The 17481-nt window shown below is 43.8% G+C and overlaps 1 protein-coding gene and 1 non-coding gene across 2 annotated transcripts; one reads left to right on the top strand and one right to left on the bottom strand.

Annotated features, from left to right (window-relative positions):
• Positions 1-287: 287 nt before the first annotated feature.
• On the bottom strand, positions 288-16025 carry LOC111971461 (lysophospholipase D GDPD3-like). Its single transcript, XM_023998244.2, has 10 exons — positions 15691-16025; positions 15336-15378; positions 10605-10740; positions 10314-10359; positions 8101-8219; positions 6661-6750; positions 6323-6456; positions 5999-6058; positions 4240-4291; positions 288-528 (listed from the first exon to the last, which is right to left on the bottom strand). Exons 1-10 carry the CDS (start codon positions 15827-15829, stop codon positions 400-402), a joined length of 948 nt encoding a protein of 315 aa, XP_023854012.1. The 5' UTR covers positions 15830-16025; the 3' UTR covers positions 288-399.
• On the top strand, positions 1461-1515 carry LOC111972408 (U7 small nuclear RNA). The gene has a single exon (XR_002878434.1). It is a non-coding gene; the product is annotated as a U7 small nuclear RNA (small nuclear RNA).
• Positions 16026-17481: the final 1456 nt, after the last annotated feature.

Genomic DNA, 17481 nt, shown 5'->3' with positions numbered 1-17481 from the left:
AGGGTTTGGGAAGGCTGCAGAGAGAGGTGAACAGTGTCTCAATATATGGCCACAATCCATTAACCAAAAGACAGTAAGTGTAAGTGACATCCTTTTGTGTAGATGGAATGAAGTTGCCTAAAGACATTGWTCAGAGATTGGTTATGTGTTTTTCCCTCTATTGGTTAAGGTTGGGATTTGGGAAAGTTACGCTGGTCTTGGATCTGTGCTTTTCGGGCAACTTCCTCACAGATCTGTCCTTTTGCTCATTGGTGGAGACCGGAGTGAAGGAAAATTGCGATTTCAGTGTGGTTCTTTCAGTGATACACAATGTACAAGTGGAGGTCTCTTGACAGGTAGCTTGAGCTGTCAGTTAAGAACCTGTTTGTGAATTAGTAGTTTGATTGGAGGTTTGGGCTGTCAGTCTTGACTCCTGTGTCTGTGTAGGTAGTCAGTCAGGAGGGTGGGGTAGTCTGTCATGATGCCTGTGGCTCCTGCTTCAAACGCCGCCTGGATGTCAGGATCCTCGTTGCAGACGAACAGGTGCACCTGAGGACAGAGAGGGCCAGACGTCAGTTATCCACATGAAAAAATACTACAGATTACTATAAAATACTACAGTACGTACTAAAGAATTCAAAAGTAAACTTTTGTATACTGTATACTACACACTGTAGTATCCCTTGATCATGTGTAGTACTTGTACTTTAGAATGTTGTAGAATAGTACAGTATTATCTGCAAGAATAAGCAGTGTAGTAAATATTACAGTAATGTCCGCAAAAACACTACACTTTTTTAACAATAGTAAATACCATTTTTTTTATTTAACCTTTATTTTGACAAGGAGTCAATGCTGAGACCTAACTCTCTGGATACCACCTATGTGACTTCAAAGAGGTGATGAGGAACTATAGTATTCAATTTGCCTGCCCATTCCCCTCACCCCATTTTGTGCCACCCATACAGTGCATTCAGACAGTATTCCATTCACTTTTTGTTTTTTGCTCTGACATGCACTATCAACTGTGGGACCTTATATAGACAGGTGTGTGCCTTTCCAGATATCCAATCAATTGAATTTACCACAGGTGGACTCCAATCAAGTTGTAGAAACATCAAGGATTATCAATGGAAACAGGATACACCTGAGCTCAATGTCGAGTCTCATAGCAAAGGGTCTGAATACTTTTGTAAATGTGATAGTTCAGTTTCTAAAAACCTGTTTTTGCTTTATCGTCATGGCGTATTGTGTGTAAATTGATGAGGGGAAAAAAACTATTTTATAAATTTTAGAATAAGGCTGTAACATAACAGAATGTGGAAAAAGTGAAGGGGTCTGAATAATTTCTGAATGCACTGTAAGTGAGAAACCTACATGCTAAGTATAGACCATATATCGTGATCCCTACAGGTTATAGAAAAGAGCAGAAGCTCTGAACTATTCATTCAGACTCCAGTCCTACCTACCTACAGGTTATGTAAAATTTGCTCTTTTAGTATTTCTCCAGTAGGTTTCCTGAAGGAGAAAGCCTCCACTTCTATGTCAAAGATAATAAAACAAAAACACTATAGTAAATACTACAGTAATGCCTGCAAAAGCACTACAGTAAATACTACAGTAWAGTACATTCTGCAAAAACTACAGTATACTAAAATCRGCAAAAACACTACAATAATTTCCATGTTGGCGGATATGAGTGAGAGGGCTGGGTTGTGTTTATTAGGTACAAAACAGAKGAAAATGGTCCAAAACAAAGTGAAACAGGGAGTTACTATCTGAACATTGAATGTGAAATGCTGATTTACYTTTTTTGTTGCGCAACGTTTTGCTATGGTGTTCTTGAATGAACATGGCCCTGGTTCCATTTCAGTCACCTGTCCCTTCACCAGGAGTTTCAAACTCATTTTGACCCGGGTGTGCATTCGGTCTTCAACAAGGTCAAGAGCGCTGCACTAAAAATTGTCAAAATGTGCAAAATATAGGTGATTATTAGTGAGCTGGGCCACAGGGATGAACTGGGACAAGAATTCAGCCCTGGCATTTTATCCATACCAGCCCACACCACTACTRGTGCCGCCAACTCACCKCCCCACCACATGGGGAGTGGTCCCCAGACCCTATCAGCCACTGCCCAGACCTTATCACAGACCTACATCTACACCAGGCTTGAGTCTTCTGTCTAACATTCTCATCCACTAAGTTAAACTTAGACACAAGCAGTGTGTTGACACATAACATTGGCAGTTAAGTACAGCATTTCTCAACAATTTCTGTACCAGTGGCTGGCGAGATGTGGTCCTCATCTTTTTTAACCAGCTCATTTTTAAAACAAATACAATATGTAAAAGCACCACTGGAGATACAACTTAACACTTTAACTGTGCCTCTGCTCTAGCTATTTTGTTTGCCTTCCATGTGTGCTGTCGATCTGTCTCAGCATCTTCTCTGCTGTCACTCTGTGCTTCTTCTGCTTTAGCCAACACCCACATAGCAGTTGTTTTGGCGGTGGAACTGTGTAAGAAATGTCAAATCCACAAGTAGCTCCTGGCATTATACCTAAAGCGGACATTGCCATAGGCTGCACGAAGTTGCATTAAGAGAAATCCCATGTAGCCTTGTTTATCATTTTGAACACTGGAGTTTGAGATATTAATCTGCACATCGATTAGGCTGATAGAAATCCTCATTATTTAGTTGAATGATTTTCAATATGAGCATCATTATTTTTTATATAGACTACACTTTCTTGTTCTGAACTTCTAACGRGAGTGGGAGGGGTGTGGCTTTGTGACAATAATCAAGAGCAGCTGCTCACCGATTTGACAGCTCCAACACCGCCAAAACATCAGCAATGCAGCTATCGCTGGTTAACTCTTGATCTGATTGAATCTAGACCTTAAGCTATATTTCAAATGAGTGCCTATCATATGTGTTCCCCTGAATCAACAACTACCCTATTCATTTCTATTACAGGCCTCCAGACTATCATTTTCTACTGGTGCCACTTACTTTTACAGTTGGTGGCACCAGCCCATGATTTGGTCAGACCCAAATCACGAGTAATCATCTTATAAAGTCATTTGTAGTACTTTATTAAGAAGTATAATAAATAGACTACTGAGGTATTCACGTCCAAGCAGGAATGCATTTTTCATTATATTTTTATGTGCTAATCCAGTGATTGTCACGAATTTTGGGGTTCAAAATTAAACTATAGTTGCTATATTTTACTTTCAAAATAGGACTCCAGGATTTACTGATTTATTTTTGTTGTATAGAGAAGAATTACATACATCTTAATGTGCAGTAACTAATATCATAGGCTAATTAATGTAGGGTTCAACACCCGTAGAAGTGGAAACTACTAAAAAAGCACATTAATTACATTTCTAACTCTAAATATAATACCCACTGCTAGTAGCCATGTATTAATCCAACAGTAAATGTTATGTGCTAAAAAYCACATTTGTAGGCTACTACCCATTGCAGTTATAGTCTACTACCCAAGAGCTCCATATCTCAAACCCATATAAAATATCTTGGTTGTAAAATAGTTGTGATTGAGCTGAATATTGAGAGTAGGGAAATAAATAATTATACCTACAGAAAGCTGAGAACCTCCTGGGACAAGGGGATGAAGCTTGTTGTACGCTTAGAAAGCATTTTTCTCTCGAGCGCATGGGGGGAGAGGAGAGTGGCTCGCTCATTGCATCAGCAGGCCCCAGCGAGGGCACAGGCCACTTTCATTACAGGAATCATTAGGATAATGCACTTTACTGTTTGACCAGATCATAGTTTTAGCCCGCCCCAAAAATATGATGTTTTGAGTGAGGTGACAATGTAGAATGTGTTCTTTCTAAGTTTATAGGCACCCTTTCCGTTTTTTACGACCCATGATCTTGGCTGTCTAACCGATGACAGAGTTGGAGCAGGTCTCTTTGCTGATGCCGCGTGGGGTGGGGGAGGCCGGCCATTGCCCACTGATCATCCAAAAGCCCATTATAGATCASTATAACAGAGAAATTCCACTAAAATCAGGCTGGATTGGAACTCCCATGTTTGCTCCTTGCCCTACACACTCAGAGTGTCTATAGTTCTTAAAGGGCTGGATAAGGGAAAGAGGGATGTAACAGGAGCTCTGCTGAGCCTACTYACGGGCCAGGACATACTGAAGCAGTAGAAGTTAGCAGAAGGGGCTAGGAAGTGATGGCAGTAACAATTATGATGATAATAGTAATGATGATGGTTGCTCTGTACCTGAATTCCTCTTTTGGCCAGATGTTTGAATAGACTCTTCCTCATCGTTAATCTGGAACAACATGAARGTTTTGCAGGTGGTTTAATCTTTTATCAAAGCRTGTACACTGCTCAAAAAAATAAAGGGAACACTTAAACAACACAATYTAACTCCAAGTCAATCACACTTCTGTGAAATCAAACTGTCCACTTAGGAAGCAACACTGATTGACAATAAATTTCACATGCTCTGTTGCTGGCAAAGCGAATAAGACAAACAGATGGAAATTATAGGCCAATTAGCAAGAACACCCCCAATAAAGGAGTGGTTCTGCAGGTGTGACCACAGACCACTTCTCAGTTCCTATGCTTCCTGGCTGATGTTTTGGTCACTTTTGAATGCTGGCGGTGCTTTCACTCTAGTGGTAGCATGAGACGAGTCTACAACCCACACAAGTGGCTCAGGTAGTGCAGCTCATCCAGGATGGCACATCAATGCGAGCTGTGGCAAAAAGGGTTGCTGTGTCTGTCAGCGTAGTGTCCAGACATGAGGCGCTACCAGGAGACAGGCCAGTACATCAGGAGACGTGGAGGAGGCCGTAGGAGGGCAACAACCCAGCAGCAGGACCGCTACCTCCGCCTTTGTGCAAGGAGGAGCGCAGAGAGCACTGCCAGAGCTCTGCAAAATGACCTCAAACAGGCCACAAATATGCATGTGTCAGCATATGTCTCACAAGGGGTCTGAGGATCTCATTCTCGGTACCTAATGGCAGTCAGGCTACTCTGGCGGAGCACATGGAGGGCTGTGTGGCCCCACAAAGAAATTCCACCCCACACCATGACTGACCCACCGCCAAACCGGTCATGCTGGAGGATGTTGCAGGCAGCAGAACGTTCTCCCACGGCATCTCCAAACTCTGTCACGTCTTCACATTTGCTCATGTGCTCAGTGTGAACCTGCTTTCATCTGTGAAGAGCACAGGGCCAGTGGTGAATTTGCCAATTTCTTGGTCTCTGGCAAATGCCAAACGTCGCTCTGTGTTGGGCTGTAAGCACAACCCCACCTGTGGACGTCCGGCCCTCTATACCACCCTCATGGAGTCTGTTTTGACCGTTTGAGCAGACACATGCACCATTTGTGGCCTGCTGGAGTCATTTGGCAGGGCCTCGGCAGTGCTCCTCCTTGCACAAAGGCGGACGGTTACGTCTGTCTCGCCTGCTGGGTTGTGCCCTCCTACGGCCTCCTCCACGTCTCCCTCTCGATTTACTGGCCTGTCTCCTGGTAGCGCCTCCATGCTCTGACACTACGCTGCACAGAACACAAGCACACCTTCTTTGCCACAGCTCGCATTGATGTGCCATCCTGGATAAGTGCCACCACTCTGGCCCACTTGTGTGGTTTGTAGACTCCCGTCTCATGCTACCACTAGAGATAAAGCACCGCCAGCATTCAAAATTGACCAAAACATCAGCCAGGAAGCATAGAACTGAGAAGTGGTCTGTGTCACCACCTGCAGAACCACTCCTTTATTGGGGTTCTTGCTAATTGCCTATAATTTCTCCACCTTTTCTATTCCCATTGCACCAAAACAGCATGTGAAATTTATTGTCAATCAGTGTTGCTTCCTAAGTGGACAGTTTGATTTCACAGAAGTGTGATTGACTTGGAGTTACATTGTGTTGTTTAAGTGTTCCCTTWATTTRTTTTGAACAGTGTATATAGTCTGTTGGTTTTAGTAGGGAAAGGGAACTGCTTTTTTACTGTAGTAAATGTACCCACTTWTCTATCAGATAGATGACCATTCTGTTCTTCAGAAGACGCTCCTCAGGAATATATGTCCTGCACAAATAGAATGAGATTATATGATACAGTTACAATTTACGACATACACAAACACAGGGTTGCCAGAGAAAGAACAATAGAAAGCTCTCTGTCACCACACATCCGTCTGCACCTATACTCAAAGATAAACATGTGACCACACACATCCATGCACAGACATAACAGATGATGGTGAAGTCAGATGGGTACTATATCAGCACATTATCTTTGGAACCCATATGCAAAAAAACATACATGACACACACGTGCACACACACACACCTGTTAATGATGCGGGGAAGGTAGAACTGCAGGAAGCTCTCTCCCAGCGGTACAAAGGGCAGCAGGCCGCTGTAGTAAAGGAGGAGCAGCTGCAGCCCTCGTCTCATACTGAAACTATAGGGCATGGTGGAGTTCTACAAGGAGAGAGGGAGAGCAGAGAGAGAGAGAGAGAGGTGAGAGGAGAGGGAGAGATGGAGGAACGGGATAGAAGAGAGCAGGAGGGACAGGGAAGAGAGAGGGTGGGTTGAGCGAGTGCAAGAAAATATCCCTTCCTAGGACAGGAGTTGGAGTTAGACCCCTGGTTCAGTTTATTGTATCTTCCCCTAGTTGACACTTACAGTTCTGCGGCACTTTTTCATAATGGTAGAGTCTACAGTCGCCCACACTGTGAGGTCCTCTCTATCATACTGTTTCACCATGTTGGACGCCTGAGAGAGATTGAAGAAGGTATGGAGCGAGAGAGAGAGCGATAGAAGAGAGACCGGGGCAGAAAGGGAGAGGGGAGTTATTCGTTGTCTGTGACTCAAACATTCAGTGAAGCTGTGAAACCTATTATTGTTAGATTCCTTTTTTCCTGACATGGTCAAATAACTCAAGCATAGATTGGTAACTTTTTTCCTAATTTGGCACACAAAGACCATGAGTAAAATGTGTCAAAAAGAATGGTACCGATTGGCTTATAGGTGACAATGTTATAAGCGGTCTCATTTAAACCCTCATATCCACCGCCCCGTTTGACTTAGGTGTCTTTCCTCATGCTGAACAAATTTGCCTCGAGGACCCATAAGGCCTGTCAGGATATTTTTTTCAWCCATCTTGAGAATTTTGGAAAATCTTTGAAAAACAAGTCCAAATAACACCAAGCTAAGTGATTGGTTAATGACAAATCAAAAATCWGATTTTGTGTGTCCATTTAAATCCACTTCACAATGGCCTATCAACTTGAAACTGCTATCATGGACGTCTGTAAGATGAACCACACTGAAATTGGTATTGATTACTCAAAAAAGAAGAACTTAACAACTCCTTCTTTGCATATGGAATGCTTATGCTCATAAACATCTGCAATCGTCTTCTCCTCGTGAACCATATGTCAGATTATGTCCAGATTTTATATTTAGACTCATGACYTCAGTCTTTAATGGTTTTAGTTGTTAAATTCAAATATGGCTGCACTGTACCTATAAATGCACGTTAGCACATATGCTAATGCTAAAAACACAAATCTTCTCACGAACCATAAATCATATTGACTCCAGATTTGGTATGGACTCAATGAATTAACCTCTAATGAATTGGAGAATAATTAGTTGCTGCATTCAAAGTCGGCCACGTTACACAACTAGATGGCACCATATWACACCAGGGCTATAAGAACTGAACCGATAGAAATGGGGCCATGAAATTTGGTATGTAAACCAATGTATATGTCCTTAGAAGCTGTGTGACTATAAAGTCACTGCAACCTTAGATGGCTGCACTGAACCAGTTGGTGGCACTATAGATGTCTTCATCCTTGTGGTATTGAGCGATAACCATGGTAATGCTTTCACTGATTGCACAAAGGAAGATAGTTCCTACATGATATAGTGCTTGCTTTGTTATCCAACTATCTTGTGTCCTTTCTGTCCTCCTGTGAACCCCYTTCATTGCTGCTCACTGCTATATTTATAAAGTTGAATTTGATTGGATTTAGCTRAATGGGGTCACCTTAAAACAATGTAAAGTGTAAAGTTTAAATAAAGTTGGATTTGATTCATTTCTGCTTAGTCRTGTACTTTCTCCATCAGCAAGCTGTTGTCTTCTTTGATTTCGATGTTGACTGGCATRTTAGGGAACTTCCTGAACACTTCCTCCAACAGGGTGAACTTCCTGTCTGTTCCGGTGCTGTAGCMGCCTGGTGTGGGAAAGGAAGGAAGATAGGGAGGGGATGGGAGGGAGAAGGGTGAGGTAGTGAATGTCATGATAATACACACATGCATGCACGCATATACGCACATACACATTGGTGCGAAACCTCACAAGGAGCATTTGTCTATGCCATTGACCCACTTCTGTCAGAGAAGTATGGTGGATGAGTGTGTGTCTCTGTGTGTGTATTGCCTGGATTAGGCTGACAGCGTCGTTGTATTTTGGTACACCAGAAGTACATGAATTTCCAATGGAAAGCTGCGTTCGCCTTGCAGCATTGAGTTGCAGAGGTAGTTGCAGTGTGTRGTGTGGTGCAACGTATGCATAAAATTGTATGCTTAGACTTGACAGAAACAGTAGCAAAGGGTGAATGTGGAACTTTTGCTGCACACGCAGCCACAAAAAACTTCGGATTACATCATGAAAAAATTGAATTTATTACGCAGCATTGATGCAATGACGCTGTCTGTCTGATTGAGACACACTACATCACCAAAAGTATATGTGGACACCCTTCAAATTAGTGGATTTGGCTATTTCTGCCACACCTGTTCTGACAGGTGTATAAAATCAAGCACACAGCCATGCAATCTCCYTTGACAAACATTGGCAGTAAAATGGCCCGTACTGAAGAGCTCAGTGACTTTCAATGTGGCACCTTTCCAACAAGTCAGMTCYTCAAATTTCTGCCCTGTTAGAGCTGCCCCAGTCAACTATAAGTGRTGTTATTGTGAAGTGGAAACGTCTAGGCGCAACAATGGCATAGCCACCAAGTGGTACACAAGCTCACAGGACAACAGAGTGCTGAAGCGCATAGCCTGTAAAAATCGTCTGTCTTTGGTTGCAACACTCACTACCAAGTTTCAAACTGCCTCTGGAAGCAACATCAGTACAATAACTGTTCGTCTGGAAATGGGTTTCCATGGCCYAGAAGACACACACAAGCCTAAGATCACCATGCGCAATGCCAAGCGTCAGCTGGAGTGGTGTAAAGCTCACCGTCATTGGACTCTGGAGCAGTGGAAACGCGTRCTCTGMAGTGATGAAGCACAATTTACCATCTGGCAGCCTGACGGACACATCTGGGTTTGCCAGATGCCAGGAGAACGCTACCTGTCCGAATGCATAGTGCCAACTGTAAAGTTTGGTGGAGGAGGAATAATGCCCTGGGGCTGTTTTTCATGGTTCGGGCTAGGCCCCTTAGTTCCAGTGAAGGGAAATCTTAATGCTACCGCATACAATGACATTCTCTAGGRGATTCTGTGCTTCCCCCTTTCCAACTTTGTGGCAACAGTTTGGGGAAGGCCCTTTCATGTTTCAGCATAACAATGCCCCCGTGCGGACCTCCCGATTGGCACAGWGGTCTAGGGCACTGCATCGCAGTGCTAGCTGTGCCACTAGAGATTCTGGGTTCGAGTCCAGACTCGGTCGCAGCCGGCGGCAACTCAGAGACCCATGGTGTGGCGCACAATTGGTCCAGTGTCGTCCGGGTTAGGGGAGGGTTTGCCCTGCAGGGATATCCTTGTCCCATCGTGCATTAGCGACTCCTGTGGCGGGCCGGGCGCAGTGCACGCTGACACAGTTGCCAGGTGTCGGGTGTTTCCTCCGACACATTGGTGCGTCTGGCTTCCGGGTTAAGTGGGCATTGTGTCAAGAAACTTGGTTGGGTTGTGTTTCGGAGGACACACGGCTCTCGACCTTCACCTCTCCCTAAGTCCGTACGGGAGTTGCAGCAATGAGACAAGACTAACTACGAAATTGGGGAGAAAAAGGGGTTCTTTTTTAATTTTTTTTTACTAATAATTAAACATTTAAAAAGTTTAAAATCAAAAACAATGCCCCCGTGCACAAAGCGAGGCCCAACCTCACTAATGCTCTTGTGGCTGATTGGAAGCAAGTCACTGCAGCAATGTTCCAACATCTAGTGGAAAGCCTTCCCAGAAGAGTGGAGGCTGTTATAGCAGCAAAGGGGGATCAACTCCATATTAATGCCTATGATTTTGGAATTAAATGTTTGACGACCAGGGGTCCACATAATTTTGGCCATGTAGTGTATGTGTGTATGTGTTACAGTGGATACCTTCATTAAACGTGACCTCCAGTCTGTCCTTATACAAGGGTAAGTCCTGAGAAGAAAACACAATTCATATTTTATACTACAAAATGAATGAACTGTCTCATTTCTGTATGGAACAGTTTATAAAAGCGCAAACAGTTTACGGAACAGATTATAAAAGGGGCCTACATGTATACACATTATAATACATACACATTAAGGTCAGAATAGCTATGGTAACAAAGAGTTCAAGCAACAATCAAGGGGAGTTTTACATTCTATTTCTATAGTCTTAATATACATTTGACCTCTGACCTCTAGGTTTAGGGAGGAGATGGTGACATCATGGCCAGTCTGCCTCAGGAGGTTATCGTCATGTGACACGACCACATGACCATCCAGGGTCAGGTGACAGTCCAGCTCCAGCATTCCTGTACCCTGCTCCACCGCACTGAGGGGGGGGGGGGATTAAATGCTGACACCCGCATAGCTGTTGATTTGATGGTGTCTTAGGTGGAACTGCGTTAGACCTGGCTCCCGGCATCATTATATTGTGGACACCGGCACATTAGTAGAGTTCCAACACTGGAATGTGTGATACAATCTACATTTCGATTAGGCTGAAATATTTTGTTTCATGATTTTCAATATGAGTTTCATTATTTCTATACAGCCTACACTTTCTAGTTCTGAACTTCTAACGTTAGTGGGACGGGTGTGGCTTTGTGACAATGACCACACGAGCAGCTGCTCACCGATTTGAAACACCAACTATGCAGGTGTCGGTTAGCGCATGTTAATGCTTGATCTGATTGAATCTAATCTAGCTCAGAGTTGTCAAACATACGGCCCGGATCTGGCCCGTGAGGGGGCCCAATCCAGCTTAACGGTGGTTTGAGAAAAAATACACAAAAAATMWAATAAACATACTTTAAAATGACTAAAATCAAATCGAAAGTATGTCAAAAATATAATGGACCTACAGMGCCTTCAGAAAGTATTCATACCCCTTGACTTATTGCACATTTTGTTGTGTTACAGCCTGAATTTAAAATGGATTAAATATATTTTTGTCACCCATCTACACATAATAACAAAGTTAAAAGATGTTTTCATTCATTTTTTTCAAATATCAAATTTACATAAGTACTGTATTCACACCCCTGATTCAGTTAAGTGATAATGCCCGAGAAGKCTGTGTTTGGAGGATATATTGGCACGGGTGTTCGTCGAGGGCCGGCAAACTGTGCCAATACCCTTCCAACACCGGCTTCGAGGGCATTATCTCTTTTGAACAACGGGTTATCTACATATTCAAAAAATTATTGACATATTTTCATTCAACTTTATTTTGATGAATTTATTAAAACTATTTCATCCTTCCACAATATATAGTCCCGACACAAATCAAAGGTTGCACCCCAAACCGGTTCGTTTGCCAGAGAATCGACCCAGTTGTTCAGTCTTTTTGTTCTAAATTGTTCTAGTCATTCGTTCTAAATGTTCCATACCCATACTGGCTGGCAAKATTTTTATCCCTTGAATTCTAGCTAGCCAATTACGGCTAACTTACAGTCACGTCAAACAGTGCAGCCAAAATAACAGCAGAGTAGCTTCATTTGCATTTGTTTAAGTTGCTTTCTAGTGTAATCTATTTGGATACAACCATAACAATGAGCTAATGAGGCACGATTTCGCCTGGCATAGAAAATGTGCTCTCTCATCAGGACACTGTTGTTCAGAGGAGCTAGCAAACAACACAGCTAACACAAACACTTCAAACTGAAGCTGGATAGACTTTAAACTAGCCGGGCTTCATTTATTTTGATATTTTTTCAATTGATATTTCTTTGTAAATATCCATGAAAATGATGCCAGCTGATTCATGATTTCGACTGGCTGAGAAATGTCTGTCTGTCTGTCTCATCCTGACTCCCGACACTTTCATAACTATGGGACAGCTTGAGATTGAGTTTGAATATTGAAACAATGTTGAAATGTCGAAGAGACAGACAGCAAGGTTTATGAGTCAATGTGAGAGGGTACAGGTTAGTCAAGGTAATTTGTGCATGTAGGTAGGGGTAAAGTGACTATGCATAGATAATAAACAGAGCGAGTAGGGGGTCAATGTAAATATCCCGGTGGCCATTTGATTAATTGTTCATCAGTCTAATGGCTTGGGGGTAGAAGCTGTTAAGGAGCCTTTTGGACCTAGACTTGGTGCTCCGGTACCGCTTGCCGTGCGTTAGCAGTGAGAACAGTCTAAGACTTGGGTGACTGGAGTCTTTGACAATTTTTTGGGCCTTCCTCTGACACTACCTAGTGTATAGGTCCTGAATGGCAGGAAGTTTGGCCCCAGTGATGTACTAGGCCTTATGCACTACTCWCTGTGGCGCCTTACGGTCAGATGACAAGCAGTTGCCATATCAGGTGAGATGCTACCGGTCAGGATGCTCTCGATGGTGCAGCTGAATTACTTTTTAGGATCTGGGGACCAAGTCTTTTCAGTTTCCTGAGGGGGAAAAGGTGTCGTGCCCTCTTCACGACTGTCTTGGTGTGTTTGGACCATGATAGTTTGTGGTGATGTGGACACCAAGGAACTTGAAACTCTCGACCAGCTCCACTACAGCCACATTGATGTTAACACTATCATCCCAGAAACTCTAGACCCCACTCCAATTTGCATACCGCTCAAACAGATCCACAGATGATGCAATCTCTTTTGCACTCCACACTGCCCTTTTCCACCAAGACAAAAGGAACACCTACGTGAGAATGCTATTCATTGACTACAGCTCAACGTTCAACACCATAGTGCCCACAAAGCTCATCACTAAGCTAAGGATCCTGGGACTAAACACCTCCCTCTGCAACTGGATGCTGGACTTCCTGACGGGCCGCCCCGGGTGATGAGGGTAGGTAGCAACACATCTGCCACGCTGATCCTCAACACTGGAGCCCCTCAGGGGTGCGTACTCAGTCRCCTCCTGTACTCCCTGTTCACCCACGACTGCATGGCCAGGCACGACTCCAACACCATCATTAAGTTTGCAGACGACACAAGTGGTAGGCCTGATCACCGACAATTACGAGACAGCCMGTAGSGAGGTCAGAGATCTGGCGGTGTGGTGCCAGAATAATAACCTATCCCTCAACGTAATCAAGACAAAGGAGATGATTGTGGACTACAGGAAAAGGAGGACCGAGCACACCCCATTCTCATTGATGGGGCTGTGGTGTGGCAGGATGAGAGCTTCAAGTTCTTTGGTATCCACATCACCAACAAACTAGAATGGTCCAAACACACCAAGACTGTCGTGAAGAGGGCACGACAAAACCTATTCCCCCTCAGGAGACCGAAAATATTTGGCTTGGGTCCTCAGATCCTCAAAATGTTCTACAGCTGGGCCTCCCGGGTGGCGCAGTGGTCTAGGGCACTGCATTGCAGCGCTAGCTGCGCCACCAGAGTCTCTGGGTTCGCGCACAGGGCTTCTGTCGCAGCCGGCCCCGACCGGGAGGTCCGTGGGGCGACGCACAATTGCCTAGCGTCTCCGGTTAGGGAGGGTTTGGCCTGCAGGATATCCTTGTCTCATCGGCTCAGGACTCCTGTGGCGGGCCGGGCGCAGTGCGCGCTAACCAAGGGGCCAGGTGCACGGTGTTTCCTCCGACACATTGGTGCGGCTGGCTTCCGGGTTGGAAGCGCGCTGTGTTAAGAAGCAGTGCGGCTTGTGGGTTGTGCTTCGGAGGACGCATGGCTTCAACCTTCGTCTCTCCCGAGCCCGTACGGGAGTTGTAGCGATGAGACAAGATAGTGATTACTTAGCATGGATACCATGAAAATTGGGGAGGAAAGGGGTAAAATTAAAAAATTAAAAAAAATGTTCACAGCTGCAACATCGAGAGCATCCTGACTGCCTGGTATGGCAACTGCTCGGCCTCCGACCTCAAAGTACCACAGACGGGAGTGCGCACGGCCCAGTACATCACTGGGGCTAAGCTGCCTGCCATCCAGGACCTCTACACCAGCAGTGTCAGAAGAAGGCCCTAAACATTGTCAAAGACCCCAGCCACCACAGTCAGACTTCTCTCTGCTACCGCATTGCAAGCGGTACCGAGAGCGCCAAATCTACAACCAAAAGGCTTCTCAACAGCTTTTACCCCAAGCCATAAGTCTCCTGAACAGGTAATCAAATGCTACCCGGACTATTTGCATTGTGTTCCTGCCATTCAAGACCCCCCCCCCCCCCCTCTTATACTCTGTGCTACCTTCTGGTTTATCATCTATGTATAGTCACTTTAACAATACCTACATGTAGATATTACCTCAATTAGCCCGACTCACCGGTGCCCCGCACATCGACTCTTGTACCGTACTGTTATTTTCACTGTCATTTTAATGTTTTTTATTTCTTTACTTATTTGTTTACCTAATACCTATTTTTTACTTAAAAATTGCACTGTTGGTTAGGGCTTGTAAGTAAGCATTTCACATTACAAATAAACTTTGATTTGATGGGAGGACGGCTCATAACAATGTCTGGAATGGAGTAAATGGAATGATATCAAACACATTAAAGATGTGGTTACCACTCCATGGACTCCATTCCAGACATAATTATGAGCCGTCCTCCCCTCAGCAGCCTCCAATGAGTGAATGTTCTTGAGTGGCCTACTTACAGTTTTGACTTAAATCTGCTTGAAAATCACTGTCTGTGTCTAGCAATGATCAACAACCAAATTTGACAGAGCATGAAGTATTTTTTAAAGAATAATGGGCAAATATTTCACAATCCAGGTGTGCAAAGCTCTTAGAGACTTACCCAAAAAGAATCACATCTGTAATTGCTGCCAAATGTGTTTCTAACATGTATTGCATCCTTTATAAAAATGGCGAAAAAATTGATTTTTGGGTAGATCGTTTAAGAAAAATACAATTAAATCCATTWTGTAACACAATAAAATGTGAAGAAATCGAATGGGGGTGAATACTTATGATACGCACTGTAACTGATCTGAAGTCAGGTTTGGTTAGGGCTGGTCACTTACTGTGTGAAAGCCTCCATGGTGCTCTCTATCCTCTCGCCGCTTCCTGCCAACACAGATCAGAAAAGCAGAGAACGTCAGTGTCATATCCAGCTCCAAGACTCTCGCTCTATAGCCTGCTTTTCCTTGATCCCCACTGACTTGAACTAGCAGGATAGTTCAAATCAGAGCRAAATATTTATCCAGATATAGTGTGACTCTGGGTCAAATCAATAGTCACTCAGCATTCCTGCTTGCAGCTACACCACAGGCTCCAAACATTCCACTTTCACTAGTCCAGTCRATTCACATCAATGATTATAGATGAAAAGTGAAACAGCAAGGTAACTACTACATCCCTCCACCGTTCCTTCCTTACCTCCTCTGTGTGAGATGTGGGTGCAGTGGAAGGCAGCCCGTTTCTTCTTGTGGAGGATCTGAGGGTTCTTCAACAGGTAGAGCGACGTCAGGGTGTAGCCCCCTAGGGCCGGAAGGATAAAGTACAGGAAACTGGCCATAATCAATTCTCCTCAACAAACGGTCCTCAAAAGTGTCCGAAGGCAATTAGGCGCAGTATCAAAAGGCAGAGGTCCTTGGATCCTCCTAGATACTCCAACAATAAATGAATAGAACACCTACAAGTGTCAGGCTGTGTACTGATGGAAAATAACCTGCCAGATATGAGTCCCTTGTTCTACAAGTTGTAATAAAATACTTTCAATATTTTCAGCTATCCCCCAATGAGCTGCTTCATAACACAGGTAACTAACAGCCAATGTAGAAACCACTCCAAATCCTCTTCAAGTGCATCTAAAGATACTCAATTGACCTGGTCATATTATAAACTTCACTTGACTCTTTCACACAATTATCTTCTCTCTTTCTATCCTCCACTTTACTACTCCTCTTATTCTGATCACTCGGTTTCTCTCTCCGTCAGTCCATTGGTCACCTGTCAGCCTAGAACAATGTTGTAACAACTTTTATACAGTAAAAAAAAAAAAACAGGACTTGAAAAACTGGTACAACCAAAGGAGGCATCCAAAGGAAGTGCCACAAGGTCCTACTCCCATAACCTGCACTTGAATGCTTAGCAAAACTCTTACTCATAACCTCACCTAACGCTACTCTCCTTCCCTCCATGGGTTCTGTTTGTAGTCAACCCTTATCTCCGTCGCACTCTCCCTTTCTCCCTGTGTAACTGGGACCCACACGAAGTCGTAAAATCACAGTTAATTAAATACTAGTCCGTTAGTAGGAGCTGGCCTCCCACACCTCTCTCTTTCCCTTCCCTGTGGCATATATTGTTCGTCTCAGGCTTTACTGCCTTTTGTGACACAGAAACTCAGTCTCGTTCACTGTGTGTGTGATAAAGTAATCATGTAAATGGAACTATCCTACACGAAGTGCGGCTATAAAARACATTAAAAGCAAACCTCAAATAACATGAATGTAATGATAACATTATGGGTGCTACCTCTAGCAACAGATATGAGAGAGAGCTAACACTATAGGCTGGTAAAGGGCGTGTGAGCAAGCGTTGATACATGGCAGGTTTCGATGCCGTCAGGCACCTTTTATTTAACTAAGGATGGGTATGTAAACTCATTTTTATCACACACGAGCTTAAACACACACAGACAGTGTACTTAACAAAGAATAGGTGTCAAAAGCTATGTAAATGCACTTTCACAAGCAGGCATGCAACTTCAGCAGAATACTGTATAGCACAGCATTATTTACATCAATACAAATGCTGAAAAGTAGCAAACGAGAGACTAAACTAGATAATCGGAGAAGCAAAAGCATAGCATGTATGCCAGAGGGAAAAAAATTGTTCACTCCCCAGTATAGCATTCCTTCCCAAACTGACAAGGCCACACACAATCCAAGGTCCAGTATAAGCAAGTACTGTAAATTATAAGACGTTCTAGTGCCCTTTGSCTTCTGTAACCAACCAGTATATCAAATGCAGTCGGTCACTCAATCCTGCATTAGCTATTAAACTAAAGTCGTGCTTTACGTATTCCCAAACCTTGATGAAGTAAACAGAGGTTGAGCCCTGTGGGAGAATACCGAACCCATGCAGAGACATGCCYAGGAGGAAAAGGAGAAAGAAGAGTTGTCTAACAGGACAGACAACTTGGCTTGGAACAGGAGGGAGGAGATT

This window comes from Salvelinus sp. IW2-2015, linkage group LG13 (assembly GCF_002910315.2).
Source record: "Salvelinus sp. IW2-2015 linkage group LG13, ASM291031v2, whole genome shotgun sequence".
In the NCBI taxonomy this organism is placed as follows: Eukaryota; Metazoa; Chordata; class Actinopteri; order Salmoniformes; family Salmonidae; genus Salvelinus; species Salvelinus sp. IW2-2015.
Note: the sequence above shows the minus strand (reverse complement) of the source record. Positions and strands in the feature narration are given on the sequence as shown.